The sequence below is a fragment of the Salmo salar genome, chromosome ssa13 (assembly GCF_905237065.1).
Source record: "Salmo salar chromosome ssa13, Ssal_v3.1, whole genome shotgun sequence".
In the NCBI taxonomy this organism is placed as follows: domain Eukaryota; kingdom Metazoa; phylum Chordata; class Actinopteri; order Salmoniformes; family Salmonidae; genus Salmo; species Salmo salar.
This window is the reverse complement of record NC_059454.1, coordinates 104,681,588-104,706,588: the sequence shown is the minus strand read 5'-3', so window position 1 is coordinate 104,706,588 and position 25,001 is coordinate 104,681,588. Positions and strand designations below refer to the sequence as shown.

The following is a 25,001-nucleotide window of genomic DNA, read 5'->3' as shown; positions in this document are numbered from 1 at the left end:
ACGGTGGGGTTTATTATCCCCTCAAGAAAAAAAATGTCCCGAGTCTGAATCTAGCTGATGATCCCTGTTGTAGGCTATCTATTGCTTATCTTCTCCAATGGTCATTTATTATCAAGCTTTAAGAGATTAGGATCGGTCCTAAGAGACTTAAGGTGTTGTATTATTTTGTGTAATAAGATCCATATTTTACTCCACAGATCTTCCTGAACAAACCCATTCGGAGTGGATGACAGTACGGTAGAATGGACGAAGGAACAGTCGAACAAGAAAGTTGTTGTTACTAGCTCTTGGTGGACAATATCTAAACGACAAGGGCTGGTGTCACCACAACCAGCTCCGGTCCACAGACCCGTGTAGTGCCCAGCCTCGACCCCAGTCTGCACCCACCTGTTGGCCCAGTGACCTCCTACTGACCCAACCCCAGCCTGCACCCACCTCTCAGGGGCCTCCTACTGCCCCAACCCCAGCCTGCACCCACCTCTCAGGGGCCTCCTGCTGCCCCAACCCCAGCCTGCACCCACCTCTCAGGGGCATCCTACTGCCCCAACCCCAGGTTGCACCCACCTCTCAGGGGCATCCTACTGCCCCAACCCCAGGTTGCACCCACCTCTCAGGGGCCTCCTACTGCCCCAACCCCAGCCTGCACCCACCTCTCAGGGGCATCCTATTGCCCCAACCCCAGCCTGTACCCACCTCTCAGGGGCATCCTACTGCCCCAACCCCAGCCTGCACCCACCTCTCAGGGGCCTCCTGCTGCCCCAACCCCAGGTTGCACCCACCTCTCAGGGGCCTCCTACTGCCCCAACCCCAGCCTGCACCCACCTCTCAGGGGCATCCTACTGCCCCAACCCCAGGTTGCACCCACCTCTCAGGGGCATCCTACTGCCCCAACCCCAGGTTGTACCCACCTCTCAGGGGCATCCTATTGCCCCAACCCCAGGTTGTACCCACCTCTCAGGGGCATCCTATTGCCCCAACCCCAGCCTGCACCCACCTCTCAGGGGCCTCCTACTGCCCCAACCCCAGCCTGCACCCACCTCTCAGGGGCCTCCTACTGCCCCAACCCCAGAGGGATGAACTGTGTTGGTGTCGCGGGCGGGATCTGAATCCTGCTCTCCCACGGAAGAAACCAACTTCTTAACCGTTAGCCCAATAGGAAATTCCCTTTTGACTGTGAGCCTGACTCACGTTCGATACATTGACGCTATGGAGGAAGATATACCACCCCTCTTAGAGCCAGACACCCTGACACCAGCCTGCCCCAGCCTTAGCCGCAGACGGATGTACAGGCTCTGTTCTACGGAACCCATACCACCCCTCCTAGACACCGAGCCCAAACCTGCACTCACCTCCCAGGGCCCAGAGCCCCACTGCTGCCCAGGTCCCAGCCCTGACCCCAGAGGGATGGAAGGTGCTGGCTCCATGGAGCCCATATACCCTAAGCCAAATACCCAGACAGAGAACAGCATCACTAACCCTGACACACTTGTCTTAATCCACCCCTCCCAGGGGCCAGTGGCCCCCCATCGCCCCTGTCCCAGTCACAAACGGATACATGGTGTTGGTATTGGTATCAGTGTTGGCCCTATGGAACCTATACCCCCTCACTCAAATACCCAGGCCAGCGTCACTGACCCTGACACACTTAACCTAATCCAGGAGACGCGACAGATGCAACAGATTACCCAAAAAAGTGACACAGTGGAGGACAATGTGACTGACTGTCACTGTGACACACATGTCTTAATGCTAATCACTCAGGATCCGGTGACAGGACTCTTACACCGCCACCACCATGTTAGGACAGAGAAAGAGGACATGGCCCAGTCAGAGGGACTAGCACCGGGCTATCGTGATGCTACACCACCACCTGTCGATGCTTATTGGGTCTTATGTGATAGCATCACTAGTGTGACACATGATGGGACAGAGGGAGCTAGTTTAAAGCCCTCAGAGGAAAACAATGACAGTCCTAACGAGTTGTGGCTGGACGCATGCCAGTATCAGACCCTGGCAGCTGAGGATGGGGAGGGGGAAGAAGGGGCTATTTTGGGTGGGGACGAGTGGGGCCTTTATCCTATCAGAGGCAGCGGTGTCACAGAATGTCCGGACAACACAAAGGAGTCGGGTTTCCTACTGGGAATGGACGCTGCTATTGGTCAGGGAGGCTGTGATTCGGACCAGTGGTTGTCTGTGCCACCTTTTGATAGGTCTGTGTCCACTGACAGCTGGTATAGCACGTTCTCCGACTGGGCTGTCATAGTCCCTGGAGGAGGACCGCGACCCGAAGACTTTACAGGAACAGCTGCACTCACACAGAAACAGGGACAGGCACAAGCATATCCACAGACACCCATGGCCATCCAACACCAGGCAGTGGAGCCCCGAGCCAGCACAGAGAGCCCCATCCTCGCTGGGCCAGAAGAGCTACTGGTAGTGGGTAGCCTCCAGGACAGGGAAGGGGAAGGGGAAGACACCCAGACAGAGGAGTCCCACAGCGGGTGTATATCATCAGCAGGGCAGGGAGATCAGGAGCCTGTTGGTGAGCTGGTGATCACTGAGGATGACTGCTCTGCCTATCCCACAGATAGCCACTCAACCCTGGGTTCATCGTCTGACACACTGGCCTTTCCCACCACCAAACTCTACGGGCTGGTGATCAATACGACTGAGGCGGTGCTGGCTCCTCCGCCCATATCCTTTTCCTCATCTGCCTCGGGAGCTGCTCCTGTGGGGAGAGATGTGTTGGAAATGGAAACAGACATTGATCTTAGCAGGAGAGACAGTTATTTACTAGAGGACAGTGTTGGCAGATTTCAGAAGCAGGTAAGATTTCAGGTTTATTATGTTATTGATTTAGATACTGTAGAAGTTGATCAACAGCAGTGGATTTGTTTGTTTACAACTGTGCAGTTAACAAAATATTTGGTTATTTCTGTGAAATCATTTTATTTTTCGAGATGGGGAAGGTATGTTTTTTTAGACTTACTAACCCAAGGACGCGACAGTGGCGTTGTACTGCCACACACAAACACTTTCACTAGAGATATGTCTTTCTGTCTGTCAGAAACTAACCCTGAGGCGACACTCACCTTTATCATATACTAATAATAGTTCACAACATCAATTTCACTGCAACCTGAAACATCATCACAACATTCAGTATTCCATACCTTCACAGCCAGCCCAGCACCGAAGAGAGAGAGAGAGAGAGAGAGAGAGAGAGAGAGAGAGAGAGAGAGAGCGAGAGAGAGAGAGAGCAGAGTATAGGAAACTATTCTGTAGGGCAGAGCACTATTCTGTAGCCAGTGGCACGTAGTCCGACTGAGGACTGAAGGTGGTCTGAAACAGCCAAGCCACCCTGATCGCTACAGTATGTTGGTTTATTCACCCTGACTGAGTCAGATGTGGAAGAGTTATGTAGTATCTGTTCCTTGATTTCTCATGTGGGAGCCTAGCTCTGGGCTAGCTCTGGGAGACTAGCTCTGGGAGACTAGCTTTGGGAGACTAGCTTTGGGAGACTAGCTCTGGGAGACTAGCTCTGGGAGACTAGCTCTGGGAGACTAGCTTTGGGAGACTAGCTCTGGGCTAGCTCTGGGAGACTAGCTCTGGGAGACTAGCTCTGGGCTAGCTCTGGGAGACTAGCTCTGGGAGGTTAGCTCTGGGAGACTAGCTCTGGGAGACTAGCTCTGGGCTAGCTCTGGGAGACTAGCTCTGGGAGGTTAGCTCTGGGAGACTAGCTCTGGGAGACTAGCTCTGGGCTAGCTCTGGGAGACTAGCTCTGGGAGGTTAGCTCTGGGAGACTAGCTCTGGGAGGTTAGCTCTGGGAGGTTAGCTCTGGGAGGTTAGCTCTGGGAGACTAGCTCTGGGAGACTAGCTCTGGGCTAGCTCTGGGAGACTAGCTCTGGGAGGTTAGCTCTGGGAGACTAGCTCTGGGCTAGCTCTGGGAGGTTAGCTCTGGGAGACTAGCTCTGGGCTAGCTCTGGGAGACTAGCTTTGGGAGACTAGCTCTGGGAGCCTAGCTCTGGGGGACTAGCTCTGGGAGGTTAGCTCTGGGCTAGCTCTGGGAGACTAGCTCTGGGAGACTAGCTCTGGGAGGTTAGCTCTGGGAGACTAGCTCTGGGAGACTAGCTCTGGGAGGTTAGCTCTGGGAGACTAGCTCTGGGAGACTAGCTCTGGGAGGTTAGCTCTGGGAGACTAGCTCTGGGAGACTAGCTCTGGGAGACTAGCTCTGGGAGGTTAGCTCTGGGAGACTAGCTCTGGGAGACTAGCTCTGGGAGACTAGCTCTGGGAGACTAGCTCTGGGAGGTTAGCTCTGGGAGACTAGCTCTGGGCTAGCTCTGGGAGGTTAGCTCTGGGAGACTAGCTCTGGGCTAGCTCTGGGAGGTTAGCTCTGGGAGACTAGCTCTGGGCTAGCTCTGGGAGACTAGCTTTGGGAGACTAGCTCTGGGAGGTTAGCTCTGGGCTAGCTCTGGGAGACTAGCTCTGGGAGACTAGCTCTGGGAGGTTAGCTCTGGGAGAGTAGCTCTGGGAGACTAGCTCTCGGCTAGCTCTGGGAGACTAGCTCTGGGAGGTTAGCTCTGGGAGACTAGCTCTGGGAGACTAGCTCTGGGAGGTTAGCTCTGGGAGACTAGCTCTGGGAGACTAGCTCTGGGAGGTTAGCTCTGGGAGACTAGCTCTGGGAGACTAGCTCTGGGAGGTTAGCTCTGGGAGGTTAGCTCTGGGAGGTTAGCTCTGGGAGGTTAGCTCTGGGCTAGCTCTGGGAGACTAGCTCTGGGAGACTAGCTCTGGGAGGTTAGCTCTGGGAGGTTAGCTCTGGGAGACTAGCTCTGGGCTAGCTCTGGGAGACTAGCTCTGGGCTAGCTCTGGGAGACTAGCTCTGGGAGGTTAGCTCTGGGAGACTAGCTCTGGGCTAGCTCTGGGAGACTAGCTCTGGGCTAGCTCTGGGAGGTTAGCTCTGGGAGACTAGCTCTGGGCTAGCTCTGGGAGACTAGCTTTGGGAGACTAGCTCTGGGAGCCTAGCTCTGGGAGACTAGCTCTGGGAGACTAGCTCTGGGAGGCTAGCTCTGGGAGACTAGCTCTGGGAGACTAGCTCTGGGAGACTAGCTCTGGGAGCCTAGCTCTGGGCTAGCTCTGGGCTAGCTCTGGGAGACTAGATCTGGGAGACTAGCTCTGGGATAGCTCTGGGAGACTAGCTTTGGGAGACTAGCTCTGGGCTAGCTCTGGGAGACTAGCTCTGGGAGCCTAGCTCTGGGTTAGCTCTGGGAGGTTAGCTCTGGGCTAGCTCTGGGAGACTAGCTTTGGGAGACTAGCTCTGGGAGACTAGCTCTGGGCTAGCTCTGGGAGACTAGCTTTGGGAGACTAGCTCTGGGCTAGCTCTGGGAGGCTAGCTCTGGGAGACTAGCTCTGGGAGCCTAGCTCTGGGCTAGCTCTGGGAGACTAGCTTTGGGAGACTAGATCTGGGAGACTAGCTCTGGGCTAGCTCTGGGAGACTAGCTCTGGGAGACTAGCTCTGGGAGACTAGCTTTGGGAGACTAGCTCTGGGAGACTAGCTCTGGGCTAGCTCTGGGAGACTAGCTCTGGGAGACTAGCTCTGGGCTAGCTCTGGGAGACTAGCTCTGGGATAGCTCTGGGCTAGCTCTGGGAGACTAGCTCTGGGAGACTAGCTCTGGGAGGTTAGCTCTGGGAGACTAGCTCTGGGAGACTAGCTCTGGGAGGTTAGCTCTGGGAGACTAGCTCTGGGAGACTAGCTCTGGGAGGTTAGCTCTGGGAGACTAGCTCTGGGAGACTAGCTCTGGGAGACTAGCTCTGGGAGGTTAGCTCTGGGAGGTTAGCTCTGGGAGACTAGCTCTGGGAGACTAGCTCTGGGCTAGCTCTGGGAGACTAGCTCTGGGAGGTTAGCTCTGGGAGACTAGCTCTGGGCTAGCTCTGGGAGGTTAGCTCTGGGAGACTAGCTCTGGGCTAGCTCTGGGAGGTTAGCTCTGGGAGACTAGCTCTGGGCTAGCTCTGGGAGACTAGCTTTGGGAGACTAGCTCTGGGAGGTTAGCTCTGGGCTAGCTCTGGGAGACTAGCTCTGGGAGACTAGCTCTGGGAGGTTAGCTCTGGGAGGTTAGCTCTGGGAGACTAGCTCTGGGCTAGCTCTGGGAGACTAGCTCTGGGAGGTTAGCTCTGGGAGACTAGCTCTGGGAGACTAGCTCTGGGAGGTTAGCTCTGGGAGACTAGCTCTGGGAGACTAGCTCTGGGAGGTTAGCTCTGGGAGACTAGCTCTGGGAGACTAGCTCTGGGAGGTTAGCTCTGGGAGGTTAGCTCTGGGCTAGCTCTGGGAGACTAGCTCTGGGAGACTAGCTCTGGGAGGTTAGCTCTGGGAGACTAGCTCTGGGCTAGCTCTGGGAGACTAGCTCTGGGAGACTAGCTCTGGGCTAGCTCTGGGAGACTAGCTCTGGGAGGTTAGCTCTGGGAGACTAGCTCTGGGCTAGCTCTGGGAGGTTAGCTCTGGGAGACTAGCTCTGGGCTAGCTCTGGGAGACTAGCTTTGGGAGGTTAGCTCTGGGAGACTAGCTCTGGGAGACTAGCTCTGGGAGACTAGCTCTGGGAGGTTAGCTCTGGGAGACTAGCTCTGGGCTAGCTCTGGGAGACTAGCTCTGGGAGGTTAGCTCTGGGAGACTAGCTCTGGGCTAGCTCTGGGAGACTAGCTCTGGGAGGTTAGCTCTGGGAGACTAGCTCTGGGCTAGCTCTGGGAGGTTAGCTCTGGGAGACTAGCTCTGGGCTAGCTCTGGGAGGTTAGCTCTGGGAGACTAGCTCTGGGCTAGCTCTGGGAGACTAGCTTTGGGAGACTAGCTCTGGGAGGTTAGCTCTGGGCTAGCTCTGGGAGACTAGCTCTGGGAGACTAGCTCTGGGAGGTTAGCTCTGGGAGAGTAGCTCTGGGAGACTAGCTCTCGGCTAGCTCTGGGAGACTAGCTCTGGGAGGTTAGCTCTGGGAGACTAGCTCTGGGAGACTAGCTCTGGGAGGTTAGCTCTGGGAGACTAGCTCTGGGAGACTAGCTCTGGGAGGTTAGCTCTGGGAGACTAGCTCTGGGAGACTAGCTCTGGGAGGTTAGCTCTGGGAGGTTAGCTCTGGGAGGTTAGCTCTGGGAGGTTAGCTCTGGGCTAGCTCTGGGAGACTAGCTCTGGGAGACTAGCTCTGGGAGGTTAGCTCTGGGAGGTTAGCTCTGGGAGACTAGCTCTGGGCTAGCTCTGGGAGACTAGCTCTGGGCTAGCTCTGGGAGACTAGCTCTGGGAGGTTAGCTCTGGGAGACTAGCTCTGGGCTAGCTCTGGGAGACTAGCTCTGGGCTAGCTCTGGGAGGTTAGCTCTGGGAGACTAGCTCTGGGCTAGCTCTGGGAGACTAGCTTTGGGAGACTAGCTCTGGGAGCCTAGCTCTGGGAGACTAGCTCTGGGAGACTAGCTCTGGGAGGCTAGCTCTGGGAGACTAGCTCTGGGAGACTAGCTCTGGGAGACTAGCTCTGGGAGCCTAGCTCTGGGCTAGCTCTGGGCTAGCTCTGGGAGACTAGATCTGGGAGACTAGCTCTGGGATAGCTCTGGGAGACTAGCTTTGGGAGACTAGCTCTGGGCTAGCTCTGGGAGACTAGCTCTGGGAGCCTAGCTCTGGGTTAGCTCTGGGAGGTTAGCTCTGGGCTAGCTCTGGGAGACTAGCTTTGGGAGACTAGCTCTGGGAGACTAGCTCTGGGCTAGCTCTGGGAGACTAGCTCTGGGAGACTAGCTTTGGGAGACTAGCTCTGGGCTAGCTCTGGGAGGCTAGCTCTGGGAGACTAGCTCTGGGAGCCTAGCTCTGGGCTAGCTCTGGGAGACTAGCTTTGGGAGACTAGATCTGGGAGACTAGCTCTGGGCTAGCTCTGGGAGACTAGCTCTGGGAGACTAGCTCTGGGAGACTAGCTTTGGGAGACTAGCTCTGGGAGACTAGCTCTGGGCTAGCTCTGGGAGACTAGCTCTGGGAGACTAGCTCTGGGAGACTAGCTCTGGGAGACTAGCTCTGGGCTAGCTCTGGGAGACTAGCTCTGGGAGACTAGCTCTGGGCTAGCTCTGGGAGACTAGCTCTGGGATAGCTCTGGGCTAGCTCTGGGAGACTAGCTCTGGGAGACTAGCTCTGGGAGGTTAGCTCTGGGAGACTAGCTCTGGGAGACTAGCTCTGGGAGGTTAGCTCTGGGAGACTAGCTCTGGGAGACTAGCTCTGGGAGGTTAGCTCTGGGAGACTAGCTCTGGGAGACTAGCTCTGGGAGACTAGCTCTGGGAGGTTAGCTCTGGGAGGTTAGCTCTGGGAGACTAGCTCTGGGAGACTAGCTCGGGCTAGCTCTGGGAGACTAGCTCTGGGAGGTTAGCTCTGGGAGACTAGCTCTGGGCTAGCTCTGGGAGGTTAGCTCTGGGAGACTAGCTCTGGGCTAGCTCTGGGAGGTTAGCTCTGGGAGACTAGCTCTGGGCTAGCTCTGGGAGGTTAGCTCTGGGAGACTAGCTCTGGGCTAGCTCTGGGAGACTAGCTGTGGGAGACTAGCTCTGGGAGGTTAGCTCTGGGCTAGCTCTGGGAGACTAGCTCTGGGAGACTAGCTCTGGGAGGTTAGCTCTGGGAGGGTAGCTCTGGGAGACTAGCTCTGGGCTAGCTCTGGGAGACTAGCTCTGGGAGGTTAGCTCTGGGAGACTAGCTCTGGGAGACTAGCTCTGGGAGGTTAGCTCTGGGAGACTAGCTCTGGGAGACTAGCTCTGGGAGGTTAGCTCTGGGAGACTAGCTCTGGGAGACTAGCTCTGGGAGGTTAGCTCTGGGAGGTTAGCTCTGGGAGGTTAGCTCTGGGAGGTTAGCTCTGGGACTAGCTCTGGGAGACTAGCTCTGGGAGGTTAGCTCTGGGAGACTAGCTCTGGGAGACTAGCTCTGGGAGGTTAGCTCTGGGAGACTAGCTCTGGGAGACTAGCTCTGGGAGGTTAGCTCTGGGAGGTTAGCTCTGGGAGGTTAGCTCTGGGAGGTTAGCTCTGGGCTAGCTTTGGGAGACTAGCTCTGGGCTAGCTCTGGGAGGCTAGCTCTGGGAGACTAGCTCTGGGAGCCTAGCTCTGGGCTAGCTCTGGGAGACTAGCTTTGGGAGACTAGATCTGGGAGACTAGCTCTGGGCTAGCTCTGGGAGACTAGCTCTGGGAGACTAGCTCTGGGAGACTAGCTTTGGGAGACTAGCTCTGGGAGACTAGCTCTGGGCTAGCTCTGGGAGACTAGCTCTGGGAGACTAGCTCTGGGCTAGCTCTGGGAGACTAGCTCTGGGATAGCTCTGGGCTAGCTCTGGGAGACTAGCTCTGGGAGGCAGTAGCTCTGGGAGACTAGCTCTGGGAGACTAGCTCTGGGAGGTTAGCTCTGGGAGACTAGCTCTGGGAGACTAGCTCTGGGAGGTTAGCTCTGGGAGACTAGCTCTGGGAGACTAGCTCTGGGAGACTAGCTCTGGGAGGTTAGCTCTGGGAGGTTAGCTCTGGGAGACTAGCTCTGGGAGACTAGCTCTGGGCTAGCTCTGGGAGACTAGCTCTGGGAGGTTAGCTCTGGGAGACTAGCTCTGGGCTAGCTCTGGGAGGTTAGCTCTGGGAGACTAGCTCTGGGCTAGCTCTGGGAGGTTAGCTCTGGGAGACTAGCTCTGGGCTAGCTCTGGGAGACTAGCTTTGGGAGACTAGCTCTGGGAGGTTAGCTCTGGGCTAGCTCTGGGAGACTAGCTCTGGGAGACTAGCTCTGGGAGGTTAGCTCTGGGAGGTTAGCTCTGGGAGACTAGCTCTGGGCTAGCTCTGGGAGACTAGCTCTGGGAGGTTAGCTCTGGGAGACTAGCTCTGGGAGACTAGCTCTGGGAGGTTAGCTCTGGGAGACTAGCTCTGGGAGACTAGCTCTGGGAGGCTAGCTCTGGGAGACTAGCTCTGGGAGACTAGCTCTGGGAGGTTAGCTCTGGGAGGTTAGCTCTGGGAGGTTAGCTCTGGGCTAGCTCTGGGAGACTAGCTCTGGGAGACTAGCTCTGGGAGGTTAGCTCTGGGAGACTAGCTCTGGGCTAGCTCTGGGAGACTAGCTCTGGGAGACTAGCTCTGGGCTAGCTCTGGGAGACTAGCTCTGGGAGGTTAGCTCTGGGAGACTAGCTCTGGGCTAGCTCTGGGAGACTAGCTCTGGGCTAGCTCTGGGAGGTTAGCTCTGGGAGACTAGCTCTGGGCTAGCTCTGGGAGACTAGCTTTGGGAGACTAGCTTTGGGAGACTAGCTCTGGGAGACTAGCTTTGGGAGCCTAGCTCTGGGAGCCTAGCTCTGGGAGACTAGCTCTGGGAGGCTAGCTCTGGGAGACTAGCTCTGGGAGACTAGCTCTGGGAGCCTAGCTCTGGGCTAGCTCTGGGCTAGCTCTGGGAGACTAGATCTGGGAGACTAGCTCTGGGCTAGCTCTGGGAGACTAGCTTTGGGAGACTAGCTCTGGGCTAGCTCTGGGAGACTAGCTCTGGGAGCCTAGCTCTGGGTTAGCTCTGGGAGGTTAGCTCTGGGCTAGCTCTGGGAGACTAGCTTTGGGAGACTAGCTCTGGGAGACTAGCTCTGGGCTAGCTCTGGGAGACTAGCTCTGGGAGACTAGCTTTGGGAGACTAGCTCTGGGCTAGCTCTGGGAGGCTAGCTCTGGGAGACTAGCTCTGGTAGCCTAGCTCTGGGCTAGCTCTGGGAGACTAGCTTTGGGAGACTAGATCTGGGAGACTAGCTCTGGGCTAGCTCTGGGAGACTAGCTCTGTGAGACTAGCTCTGGGAGACTAGCTTTGGGAGACTAGCTCTGGGAGACTAGCTCTGGGCTAGCTCTGGGAGACTAGCTCTGGGAGACTAGCTCTGGGCTAGCTCTGGGAGACTAGCTCTGGGAGACTAGCTCTGGGATAGCTCTGGGAGACTAGCTCTGGGAGACTAGCTCTGGGCTAGCTCTGGGAGGTTAGCTCTGGGCTAGCTCTGGGAGGTTAGATCTGGGCTAGCTCTGGGAGGTTAGCTCTGGGAGACTAGCTCTGGGCTAGCTCTGGGAGGCTAGCTCTGGGCGTATACTGTAGCTCTGAGACTGGCAGCTGGGTCTGGCCCTGTGAAGTGGTCTAAGGAAATGAGAGGCCTAGAGAAACCTCAGATAGACAGAATAGAAATGGCATTGCTAATTATAGTGGATGTTTGATGATAATAGCACGAACCCCAGGATGGAAGCACAGCTAAGGAGTGTAACAAGACTCTCTTCCCCCCTACTCTCTCTCTCTCACACACACACACACACACACACACACACACACACACACACACACACACACACACACACACACACACACACACACACACACACACACACACACACACACACACACACACACACACACACACACACACACACACACACACACCTTCAGAGCAGTCTAACAAAGCTCACTCACTGGGTTAAAGGCCTGGGAGGATAAAGGGACATTTTGATTGGGTTAAACATTTTGAGTTGCACAGTTAATAGTGCACTGCCCATAACAGTGCTATAGACCAGACCACTCCCACATTTACAGTAGGTTATATGGAAGGCAGTTGACTCTAATCAACATAATGCAAGTTGTTATATAGCAAGATATGTTTACGACAATCTATGACAACAAATATATGAGAAATAAGTATGTTTTAGATAGATGTCTTCGGGAACAATGTTTATCCTTCTTTATTGTCTAACCTGCTACTAACTTACGACTTATCTGAACATGTCTTTTGAATCTTTGCATATTGATCCTTTCAATATTAACCTGTGTAGTGTGCAGTAATATTTGATATAAAGTATATTATATATACATTGCATGTGACTTGTAATAAGACTAAGCAATTAGCCTATTAAAATGTTTATCTGAGTCCATCAAGATAAATAGCAATGTGCAAGAACACAGAAATAGGTATTGAAGAAAAATCTGAGAATGGAATTCTAAATACAGGTGTATTTAATAACTTTGTAAAATGAATGGATTCACATACAAGGCACATAGCTTAAGTTACAAGGTATTAACAAGCATTAGAAGGCATTGCTAAGCATGTACTATAGATCCTAAGGGTAACTTACAAGACAAAGCATGAACAAAGAGATGCTTACTGGGCCAGAGGTCTAGAAGCCCAGAGGTCTAGAAGCCTAGAGGTCTAGAAGCCCAGAGGTCTAGAAGCCTAGAGGTCTAGAAGCCCAGAGGTCTAGAAGCCCAGAGCTCTAGAAGCCTAGAGGTCTAGAAGCCCAGAGCTCTAGAAGCCTAGAGGTCTAGAAGCCCAGAGGTCTAGAAGCCCAGAGGTCTAGAAGCCCAGAGCTCTAGAAGCCCAGAGCTCTAGAAGCCTAGAGGTCTAGAAGCCTAGAGGTCTAGAAGCCCAGAGGTCTAGAAGCCTAGAGGTCTAGAAGCCCAGAGGTCTAGAAGCCTAGAGGTCTAGAAGCCCAGAGGTCTATAAGCCTAGAGGTCTAGAAACCCAGAGCTCTAGAAGCCCAGAGCTCTAGAAGCCCAGAGGTCTAGAAGCCCAGAGGTCTAGAAGCCCAGAGGTCTAGAAGCCTAGAGGTCTAGAAGCCTAGGAAATGAGAATTGATCATAGGACCTTCCTCCATGGACTGGATACAGGATAAGAGAGAGAACAAGGACTGGATACAGGACAAGAGAGAGAACAAGGACTGGATACAGGACAAGAGAGATCATACATCCATATAGTCAGAGTTATCCTCAGTGAACAGTTACCATAGAGATCATACATCCATATAGATAGCATCAGAGTTCACCCTGTCCAGATACAAGTTGGGTATTGTCCATTGTGCTTTCCTTGTGTTCCTGGACCATTTGTCATGCAGCTCCAGGTGACAGAGAGCACATACATTAGGGCCGAGCCTACACCTTTGGTGACTATTGAACCATTTGAAACATTGTTTATTTCTCCCCATGTAGCACCTTAGAGATGCAGTGCGGAATGTGACAGAAAATAGTGTCTCCCAGCTGGGCGGCTTGTTCATTGAGGGGGAAGATGAAGAGAGAAGATATGGGTCGGTGATCGTCTCCGGTTACCCTTCCAGTAGCAAGGCACATCAGGTGGAGCATCTGTGTGGCGACAAGAGACATCAACAGTCATTTAAGAAGTTTCAATGTACCACAGACTCTGACAGGAACACATACGTGACGGCACACAGAGACACACCGTCCCGAGGCACTAAGGCGGACGTACATGTGTCCCCCAACACAGACAGGAAGGACCTCCAGGAGACAGAGGGGAAGAGGCCACAGTGGGGGAATCCACCATTTTTAATGCCTGTTATGCCTTTAGCTCCTCTGAGTCTCAGTGTGGGCCGATCTCTCTTTTGCCGGACGAACAGCGCTTTGGAAGGGGATACCATCCACGCCAGTCCTAAGAGCTCACTACTCAATGAACAGAAAGGTCAGAGTTGTGGGTTTATACAATCTAATGTGCCCCGACTGCCTGTTTTGCCCGCCTGTTTCCGAGGGAAGATTGATAAGAAGACACCTGTGGTAAACAAAGAGGAAAAACTGCTGTTGACGAAAACAAAGAGGAATACAGGTTCTAGAGATACAACATCAGAGGACAAGGGTGGAAAGTTGACCATTTGCTCTGGTCACAATCTGAACAGGGACTTTCCAGCATCGTCTTCATCAAGTGAGGAATCAACAGCATCTTGGTCTCTTGACAGAAAGAAAAACATCACAGTCCCACATGAGGTCATCTCCCTCGGTAAAGAACTCTCCAACTCTATCATTGTGACCGGTGATCACTTGATGATCTCAGAGAAGGAACGTGTTGCATACTTCACTCTAGACCAGGAGAACCCTCTAGACTCCAGAACGTCCTTGTTGAAACAAATACAATCAGACAGAAATAAAGAACCCAATCACTGCGTTACAGCAGACGTAAAGAAAGGCTCCAAGATGCCTCATAAAACCAGAACACACTCCAAGAAAGACAAACCAGCTGTGGATCACCATCTGGCCACACCAACCTCCAAAACACAAGAGAACCTACCGCTCGGATCTAACATTAAATGTGACCCCCTAACAACACGCGAGGATGGCGACGATGGATCTGTGACTGTCAAAGAGACTATCGTCATAACAGAGAACGTTAACACCAAAGGCCACGCCCACGGGAAGAAGAAGAAACACTCTGGGAAACACTCCCAGAATGCAACAGTGAAGAGCGAGGGGGTAGAGGCCCTGGTTGAGGTGGAGAACAGGGCTAAACAGAAGACTGCTACCAATGGGAAAATAGACACCTTTGTTGCCAAATTTGGACCCAAGGCTGGGAAAACCAAAGATAAGACTACAGCAGCTCTGCCTTGCAAGAAGGACAGTGTTCATTCAGACAGTGCTCAGAAACAACCTGGTGTGAAATCTCTGGTTGACGCTTCTGTCATCAGCCAAGTTGCCACAGTGAGTGACCCTTCCTCCAAGGTGCCCCAGTCTACCATCCCCATTGGCCAGCAGCCCAATGATGATGTCATCAAGCGGCGCCGTCTGTCTGAGGACAAGTTTGGTAAACACGAACCCAAGGCTGCTGTTGAGACGACTCGTAGGAAGGCCTACAGCGATGTACTGAAACAGAGAACACATCATGCACCAAAAGAAGGTGGGAATGCACTGCAGTATACTCTACTATTACACCGACCTGGGTTCAAATGGTATTTGTTTTCTTTCAAATACTTAGAGCGTTTGATTGAGCCTACTTGGAGCGCCACATGGGCAGGATTTGCACTTGAAACAATTCCATTGGTTCGATTACGCAGCTTAACTATTTGAAAGAAAACAATAAATCTATTTGAGCCCATGTCTAGTGTTATGATAACTACTCTAAAATGATTATTAACGATAATATACATTTTCTGTGTAATTCTTAGACATATGTGTATATTTTCTCCAGTGCCCAGAGTGGTGCAGCGGATCCAGGCAGTGCCTGTCAGTGGCGATCCTCAGAGCCTCAGTCTAGGGTGTCAGTTCACGGCTGTCTTTACTGACTACACCGTCACCTGGACCAGAGAGGGGGCAGTGCTGGCTGAGATCAAGAGAAGGTACAGGTCCTGATTTGATTTGACAGTATATTATATTGTCCTTGCCCTTAAATTTTCCCACGGGAGAGCTAGTTACCCTACCCCGTTACCATATTTCAGTGTTTCTCAAATATCTTATTGAATACTCCCAGACATTCCATTTATTTAATCTATTTCAGTACTTACAATGCAATCAGAAGGTATTCAGACCTCTTGACTTTTTACACATTCTGTTACGTTACAGACTTATTCTAAAATTGATTAAATTGTTGTTTTTCCCTCATCAATCTACACACAATACCCATAATGACTAAGCAAAACCAGTTTTTTTTGAAATGTTTGCTAAATTTTGCCCAGCTCTGGGAGACATAAATATTCAGACCCTTTATTAAGTATTTTGTTGAAGCACCTTGGCAGTGACTAAAGCCTCGAGTCTTCTTGGGTATGACACTACAGCTATTTTCAGGTCTCTCCAGAGATGTTCGATCGGGTTCAAGTCCAGGCTCTCGCTGGGCCAATCAAGGACATTCAGAGACCTGTCCCGAAGCCACTCCTCGTTGTCTTGGCTGTGTGCTTAGGGTCGTTGTCCTGTTGGAAGGTTAACCTTCACCCCAGTCTTAGGTCCTGAGAGCTCTGGAGCAGGTTTTCATCAAGGATCTCGCTGTACTTTGCTCCGTTCAGCTTTCCCTGTATCCTGACTAGTCTTCTAGTCCCTGCCACTGAAAAACATCCCCACAGCATGATGCTGCCACCACCATGCTTCATCGTAGGGATGGTGCCAGGTTTCCTCCAGACGTGACACTTGGCATTCAGGCCAAAGAGTTCAATCTTGGTTTCATCAGACCAGAGAATCTTCTTTCTCATGGTCTGCGAGTCCTTTAGGTGTCTTTTGGCAAACTCCAAGCGGGCTGTCATGTGCCTTTCACTGAAGAGTGGCTTCCGTTTTGGTCCCTCTACCATAAAGGCCTGATTGGTGGAGTGCTGCAGAGATGGTTGTCCTTCTGGAAGGTTCTCCCATCTCCACAGAGGAACTATGGAGTTCTGTCAGAGTGACCATCGGGTTCTTGGTCACCTCCCTGACCAAGGTCCTTCTCCCCCAATTGCTCAATTTGTCTGGGTAGCCGGCTCTAGGAAGAATCTTGGTGGTTCCAAACTTCTTCCATTTCAGAATGATGGAAGCCACTGTGTTCTTTGGGACCTTCAATGCAGCAGAAATGTTTTGGTACCCTTCCACAGATCTGTGCCTCGACAAAATCCTGTCTCTGAGATCTACGGACAATTCCTTCAATCTCATGGCTTGGTTTTTGCTCTGACATGCACTGTCAACTGTGGGACCTTATACAGGCAGGTGTCTGCCTTTCCAAATCATGTCCAATCAATTGAATTTACCACAGGTAGACTCCAATCAAGTTGAAGAAACATCTCAAGGATGATCAATGGAAACACTACCTAACCTCAATTTCGAATCTCATAGCAATACTTATGTAAATAAGGTATTTCTGTTTCTGTTATTTTTAATACATTTGCAAAAGTTTCTAACTATGGGGTATTGTGTGTAGATTGATGAATAAGAACATTAATTTAATCAATTTTAGAATAAGGCTGTAACGTAACAAAATGTGAAAAAAGGGAAGGGGTCTGAATACTTTCCGAATGCACTGTACTAGCTACACCAGATCCAGCTAGGTACACCAGATCCAGCTAGCTACAACTGATCAAATCAAATCAAATCAAATGTATTTATATAGCCCTTCGTACATCAGCTGATATCTCAAAGTGCTGTACAGAAACCCAGCCTAAAACCCCAAACAGCAAGCAATGCATGTGAAAGAAGCACGGTGGCTAGGAAAAACTCCCTAGGAAAAACTCCCTAGAAAGGCCAAAAACCTAGGAAGAAACCTAGAGAGGAACCAGGCTATGAGGGGTGGCCAGGCCTCTTCTGGCTGTGCCGGGTGGATATTACAACAGAACATGGTCAAGATGTTAAAATGTTCATAAATGACCAGCATGGTCAAATAATAATAATCATAGTAGTTGTCGAGGGTGCAACAAGCACGTCCGGTGAACAGGTCAGGGTTCCATAGCCGCAGGCAGAACAGTTGAAACTGGAGCAGCAGCACGGCCAGGTGGACTGGGGACAGCAAGGAGTCATCATGCCAGGTAGTCCTGAGGCATGGTCCTAGGGCTCAGGTCCTCCGAGAGAAAGAAAGAAAGAGAGAAAGAGAGAATTAGAGAGAGCATATTTAAATTCACACAGGACACCGGATAAGACAAGAGAAATACTCCAGATGTAACAGACTGACCCTAGCCCCCCAACACATAAACTACTGCAGCATAAATACTGGAGGCTGAGACAGGAGGGATCAGGAGACACTGTGGCCCCATCCGATGAAACCCCCGGACAGGGCCAAACAGGCAGGATATAACCCCACCCACTTTGCCAAAGCACAGCCCCCACACCACTAGAGGGATGTCTCCAACCACCAACTTACCGTCCTAAGACAAGGCCGAGTATAGCCCACAAAGATCTCCGCCACGGCACAACCCAAGGGGGGGGCGCCAACCCAGACAGGAAGACCACGTCAGTGACTCAGCCCACTCAAGTGACGCACCCCTCCCATGGACGGCATGGAAGAACACCAGTACGCCAGTGACTCAGCCCCTGTAATAGGGTTAGAGGCAGAGAATCCCAGTGGAGAGAGGGGAACCGGCAAGGCAGAGACAGCAAGGGCGGTTCGTTGCTCCAGCCTATCCGTTCACCTTCACACTCCTGGGCCAGACTATACTTAATCATAGGACCTACTGAAGAGATAAGTCAAACTAGCTACACCAGATCCAGCTAGGTACACCTGATCCAACTAGCTACACCAGATCCAGCTAGCTACACCTGATCCAGCTAGCTACAACTGATCCAACTAGCTACACCTGATCCAGCTAGCTACAACTGATCCAACTAGGTACACCTGATCCAGCTAGCTACACCAGATCCAGCTAGGTACACCAATCCAGCTAGCTACAACTGATCCAACTAGCTACACCTGATCCAACTAGCTACACCTGATGCAACTAGCTACACCAGATCCAGCTAGGTACACCAATCCAGCTAGCTACACCTGATCCAACTAGCTACACCTGATCCAACTAGCTACACCTGATCCAACTAGCTACACCAGATCCAGCTAGGTACACCAATCCAGCTAGCTACAACTGATCCAACTAGCTACACCTGATCCAACTAGCTACACCAGATCCAGCTAGGTACACCTGATCCAACTAGCTACACCTGATCCAACTAGCTACACCAGATCCAGCTAGGTACACCTGATCCAACTAGCTACACCTGATCCAACTAGCTACACCAGATCCAGCTAGGTACACCAGATCCAGCTAGGTACACCTGATCCAACTGGCTACACCTGGTGCAACTAGCTACACCTGATCCAACTGGCTACACCTGGTCCAACTAGCTACACCAGATCCAACTAGCTACACCTGATCCAACTAGCTACACCTGATCCAACTAGCTACACCTGATCCAACTAGGTACACCTGATCCAGCTAGCTACACCTGATCCAACTGGCTACACCTGATCTTACTAATTAAAGGGTTGACGATTAGTTGGCTCAGTTGAATTAGGGTACTATTATAGTAATGGTATAGATCACAGCTGAGGGTACTCCACGAGAGGTTTTGGAGACACGACACTATTTGAAAGAACACTTGGTGTTGCTCTCTCTCAGTGTAAGTTACTGTAGCAATATATTTGGCAGATATTAACCCATCAGTATGTGATTATGATTCAGCCATGAGTGGGAGGAAGGTCACGTTTTTATGTAACGCTATGATTCAACTGTGCTATATTGCTGTTATTGTTCCAGAAATCTCCACTTAGTTGGAATATGGCCAGTCACGATTATTGTGTAAGATTATCTGTCTCTACTTACATAATACAACTTTTAGAAATAACATTGTTGAATAATGTCTAAACAGTGAAGGTGAGTCAACACGTATGTTGAGTCAGATGTATGTTTTGAACAGAGACCAAGAAATGAAAGGAATATAGCCTCCAGTCAGACTCTTATTGCTCTCAATATAATCATTTCATGATTCATTAATGAATCAATGTTTTGACAGCAAGCTGCCTTCATCAGGGTTGTTTAATAGAGCAGTGGTTTTCAACATTTTTCGATTAATGTACTACCAACTGAGTTTTGCTCTGCACAGAATACACCTGAAGTACCCCCTCATATGCATTTTACCAGTGAGCCTATGGTCTCATAGGCCAAGTATCCACAGGTCCTAGTGCCCCTGGTTGGGAAACACTGGAGAACAAGCCTTAGTATGAATAGATTATGTTAATTCAGAATAATGATTAAAGGTTTATTCTTTCCTTTCTGCTCTGTGTAGTGCTGGAGATGAGAGCAGAGTGTCCCTCACCATCACCAAGGCATCCAATAAAGATCTGGGAAAGTACCGCTGTAGTCTCCTCTGTTCCCATGCCTCTGTCGTCCTAGACTACCTCCTCACCTACGAGGGTAAGATACGTTAGACTACCTCCTCACCTACGAGGGTAAGACATGTTAGACTACCTCCTCACCTACGAGGGTAAGATACGTTAGACTACCTCCTCACCTACGAGGGTAAGATACGTTAGACTACCTCCTCACCTACGAGGGTAAGACATGTTAGACTACCTCCTCACCTACGAGGGTAAGACACGTTAGACTACCTCCTCACCTACGAGGGTAAGATACGTTAGACTACCTCCTCACCTACGAGGGTAAGATACGTTAGACTACCTACGAGGGTAAGACATGTTAGACTACCTCCTCACCTACGAGGGTAAGACATGTTAGACTACCTCCTCACCTACGAGGGTAAGATACGTTAGACTACCTCCTCACCTACGAGGGTAAGACATGTTAGACTACCTCCTCACCTACGAGGGTAAGACATGTTAGACTACCTCCTCACCTACGAGGGTAAGATACGTTAGACTACCTCCTCACCTACGAGGGTAAGACATGTTAGACTACCTCCTCACCTACGAGGGTAAGATACGTTAGACTACCTACGAGGGTAAGATACGTTAGACTACCTCCTCACCTACGAGGGTAAGATACGTTAGACTACCTCCTCACCTACGAGGGTAAGACATGTTAGACTACCTCCTCACCTACGAGGGTAAGATACGTTAGACTACCTCCTCACCTACCAGGGTAAGATACGTTAGACTACCTCCTCACCTACGAGGGTAAGATACGTTAGACTACCTCCTCACCTACGAGGGTAAGACATGTTAGACTACCTCCTCACCTACGAGGGTAAGACATGTTAGACTACCTACGAGGGTAAGACACGTTAGACTACCTCCTCACCTACGAGGGTAAGACATGTTAGACTACCTCCTCACCTACGAGGGTAAGACATGTTAGACTACCTCCTCACCTACGAGGGTAAGACATGTTAGACTACCTACGAGGGTAAGACATGTTAGACTACCTCCTCACCTACGAGGGTAAGACATGTTAGACTACCTCCTCACCTACGAGGGTAAGACATGTAAGACTACCTCCTCACCTACGAGGGTAAGATACGTTAGACTACCTCCTCACCTACGAGGGTAAGACATGTTAGACTACCTCCTCACCTACGAGGGTAAGATACGTTAGACTACCTCCTCACCTACGAGGGTAAGATACGTTAGACTACCTCCTCACCTACGAGGGTAAGACATGTTAGACTACCTCCTCACCTACGAGGGTAAGACATGTTAGACTACCTCCTCACCTACGAGGGTAAGACATGTTAGACTACCTCCTCACCTACGAGGGTAAGACATGTTAGACTACCTCCTCACCTACGAGGGTAAGACATGTTAGACTACCTCCTCACCTACGAGGGTAAGATACGTTAGACTACCTCCTCACCTACGAGGGTAAGATACGTTAGACTACCTCCTCACCTACGAGGGTAAGATACGTTAGACTACCTCCTCACCTACGAGGGTAAGATACGTTAGACTACCTCCTCACCTACGAGGGTAAGATACGTTAGACTACCTCCTCACCTACGAGGGTAAGATACGTTAGACTACCTCCTCACCTACGAGGGTAAGATACGTAATACGTCACACTCACATCCAAGTTTCAAATCTGGTTTTATTTGCCATGTGCAATGAATATATTGTAAATCTTACTCAACAGGGTTCTCACAATAAAAACAGCGAAATACAAACATATTTTGGAAGTTAACATCCCCCACTGTTTCTGTCTGTCTCTTTCACAGTGCTGAGTGAGATTGTCATCCTGGCTCATCCCCAGAAAAACACCACAGGTGAGTAACGATCTAATGTTGAATTTCAGTTTGATATACAGTATACATCTGAGACAAGGTGTTAGGTAATAAAAGTTCAGAGGTCATTCAAAGGTCATTCATTGTGGAAGCATCTAAATATGTTTTTGCTATATTAAAGGCTCTTTCTGAATGACTGTATTCCTCTCTCTACCTCAGCTGCTCCCACTGAGCTAGTAGGCGAAGAGGAGGTTGTGAAATGTTCCTGTCTGTTGTTCAAAGAGGACTTCCTGTCAGAGCAGTACTTTGATAAGAACCAGCCAGCCAGTCTGGTGACAGAGAAGGAACACTTTGGAGAGGGTATGCACCGAAGGGCCTTCCGGACCAGGCTCAAGGCCGGTATGGTGCCTATCTTCACCCAGGGCCACCACTGTGTGCTCAAGGTACACAACGCTATCAGCTACGGGACCCAGAACAACGAGGAGTTGGTTCAGAAAAACTATAACCTGGCCGTGGAGGTGAGGGTTTATTTACCTTGATATCACCAGACACAGGGTCAGGGGTACGGTTAGGGTCAGAAAAACAGTTACTCTCACTATTTGGCATTGTGTAATACTCTGACCCAGGGTTGGGGTCAATTTCATTTCAATTCAGTCACTTCCTGAACTCTGTTGTAACCATCAGCAGAACTGCTCAGATTTAACACATATGTGTATTGTGTGATTCCAGGAGTGCCATGTTCAGAACACAGCCAGAGAGTACATCAAGGTCTGGACAGCCGTGGCCCAGACACAGGAAGCCTTCGGAGAGGTTCCAGAGTGAGTATGATGTCATCGCTGTCACATCATCATCTGGCGGGGTGTGAGCCTGCAAATCCCAGTGTCAAATCCTAGATGACATCTTTTCTCCTGCCGTTGTGTCCTTGTGTCCCACTCAATTGAACCCCTAAACTTCACTCCAGCTCACCTTGTGTTCCAATCTCTCTGTTAAAGCAAAAACATGACATCCTTTTTTTCACAGTGAAATATGCAAAACAGTAACCTTCCTGTTTCTTCCTCTTCTCTCCCCCTTCCAGGATTATTCCAATATACCTGGTCCACCGTCCGTCTAACGATATCCCGTATGCCACCCTGGAAGAGGAGCTGATGGGGGAGTTTGTCAAGTACTCTGTTCGGGACGGGAAGGAGATCAACCTGAAGAGGAGAGACTCAGAGGCAGGACAGAAGTGTTGTACCTTCCAGCACTGGGTCTACCACAAGACTGAGGGTAACCTGCTCGTCACTGACATGCAAGGTAGGTTACCGCATCTGCACAGTGAGCCAAGGTCCAGTCTGGCTACTGTACTTAACAGCAGTGCAAAGAAAGTATGAGATTAGAAATATAAATCATATATTTACTGTATAAGCATGTGTGACAACTGCTGCTTATAAAAGGGCTTTGTAAATAACTTGAATGACTGATATTTCATTTCTCTCGTTTCATTGTAGGAGTTGGCATGAGATTGACAGATGTTGGAATAGCCACGTGTAAGAAAGGGTGAGTAGTGAAAAATAAATACAATACAAAACCTGATGGTTTAAATCAAAACGATACAAACACTGTTTTCACCTGTGTGTATTGTACATTACGCCTCACAAACCACATGCAATGTCTGGTTCTTTTTTTGTTCTCTAGATACAAGGGGTTCAAAGGAAACTGTGCCACGTCATTCATTGATCAGTTCAAAGCCTTGCATCTGTGCAACAAGTACTGTGAGATCCTTGGACTCAAGTCTTTACAGCCAAAACCCAAAAAGACTGTGGTCCCTAAACCCAAGCCAACTCAACCTGCCACAAAGACTAAAAAGACTATCGGACCCACCGTGAAGAGCAAATCCTGATAGGAGGAGGGCCTTTACATTTTAACATTGTCTCATTCAGATAAGAATCTATTTTTACGAGACCTGATAGTAGACCTAACAGATTTGATACTGGGGAATATCGCCCAATGAATAAACCTGATCTACAATACACTGGAGAACTAGCCGGATGCGTGCTTGTCTATCTGGTGTATAAAGAGACTGTTGGGTCAATGGAAGTACGGCTGTATGAATAAATGTACTGAAGATGTCCTGAAGTGTCATAGACGTCTGCCAGTACTCTTCAGTCAATCTACCTAGGGAGAGGATCTGCTGCTGTCAACCATGAAGGGCTTGTCTCATTCAGTTGAATAGGTTCTCCCATGTATTTCTCACGCTGTGATGAAGCTGTGATGAAGCTGTGATGATTAGAACGAAGAGGCAGTATAATCAGAGATAATAGGTTTCTACCATCTCTGGTATTGTTTCTCTCTTTGATGAGGTAGCATAGCTATAGGCTATGTTGTTTCTTCTGTGTTTTGTCGGTATTCTTTTAGTGTATTTAATTTTTTTTTTACTTTTTGAGGACACGTTTAATCACATAATTATTGTGTAAGAACATAGATACTTCAAGAAAATTATATAAATCATAGGACTACAATTTTATGCATTTTCTTTGACGTACATGATGAGTGAAAATCTCTATTTATATATTTGTGTTACATGCGTTTGTTTTTGATTTCGTCTTTTGTTGTTGTAAGGTAACTAGAGGTTACCAATAGATGTAATTTGAAATGATGTATAACAGATATTTAAGATGTACAGTATCAAACTGAAAAATATACGATGGTACGGTAATGGTACTGCAATAGCAGCGATATGGTAGTAGCCTGCAGCACACATACAGTTACAGTGACAGAATAATGACGGACCAGTCAGAGTGAGAGAACACCACTTCGCCCCCTGAGATCTCCTCCTCTTGACATCCCAAGCCAGCTGTCTGATGTGCTTGGCCAGGCCAGAATGCCTCTAGCTATGCTGCCCCTGCAGTCTGCCTCAGAGATAAAACGACTCAATATCGCCATCTGCCGGCCTTTTGGGCTACCTCAGCGCTAGGCTACAGTAAACAATGTCCGCCATGTCTGAGTAATCGTCCAGCGGAGGTATTCATTCATACTGACTCTCCGATTCAATACAAAACAAATGATCCAAATCACCATATTGATATTGGGTTATATGTAATCGGATATTGCCTTTTCCATTTTTTATTAGAGTGTAATACTCCTCTGGAGCTTTGCTTGATAAGTTAGATATTATCTTGTGATGTTGGTGGCGCAGCACTCTCAAGTGAATGTGAGTCATGTAGGGCCCCGATACCGATTTATGAATGTATGTTTTTCCTAAACACTTCTCAGTATTTGGTATTCAGACTTAACCTATTCAGTTGCCTCTGTGGGTGTGGCTACCTTGCACCCTCTGAATAAATGTCATTCAACCACTGAAAACCCTCCCACTTGCTGGCCAACAGATTTTCTCGTGAACTTTTCATTCAGTGGGGTTTTCAGTACATGTATCTTAAACCATCCCTTTAAATACAGAATATACTGTAGGAATCAATGAAAGACAGTCATCTATTCGTCTCTTTTTCAGCACCAACTGGTAGATTTAAAAATACTTTGATCTTGTAGATTATTTAGGCACATTTGGGGGTTAGGAAATAGACTGTGTATGAATAAAATAATAAACAGTTTGGAGAGCCTTTATGCCCAGAATATATTGATGAGTAAAACATTCATCCTGAAGTTCAATACATGAAATATTGGAAGGTG

The 25,001-nt window shown here is 50.0% G+C and overlaps 1 protein-coding gene across 1 annotated transcript; it reads left to right on the top strand.

Moving 5' to 3' along the window:
* Window positions 1-1,206: 1,206 nt before the first annotated feature.
* Window positions 1,207-24,948, top strand: alpk2 (alpha-kinase 2). Its single transcript, XM_014138851.2, has 10 exons — window positions 1,207-2,826; window positions 12,936-14,622; window positions 14,914-15,061; window positions 19,449-19,576; window positions 21,330-21,377; window positions 21,555-21,853; window positions 22,065-22,153; window positions 22,411-22,628; window positions 22,823-22,871; window positions 23,010-24,948. The coding sequence occupies exons 1-10, from the start codon at window positions 1,207-1,209 to the stop codon at window positions 23,212-23,214; spliced, it is 4,491 nt and encodes a 1,496-aa protein (XP_013994326.2). The 3' UTR covers window positions 23,215-24,948.
* Window positions 24,949-25,001: the final 53 nt, after the last annotated feature.

Excerpts from the sequence above, each read along its gene's own strand:
- alpk2 (XM_014138851.2), top strand. The coding sequence starts at position 1,207 with ATGGAGGAAGATATACCACCCCTCTTAGAGCCAGACACCCTGACACCA. Across the intron at positions 21,378-21,554 it reads TCCCCAGAAAAACACCACAG|CTGCTCCCACTGAGCTAGTA; the intron begins GTGAGTAACGAT and ends TCTCTACCTCAG. Across the intron at positions 21,854-22,064 it reads ACTATAACCTGGCCGTGGAG|GAGTGCCATGTTCAGAACAC; the intron begins GTGAGGGTTTAT and ends GTGTGATTCCAG.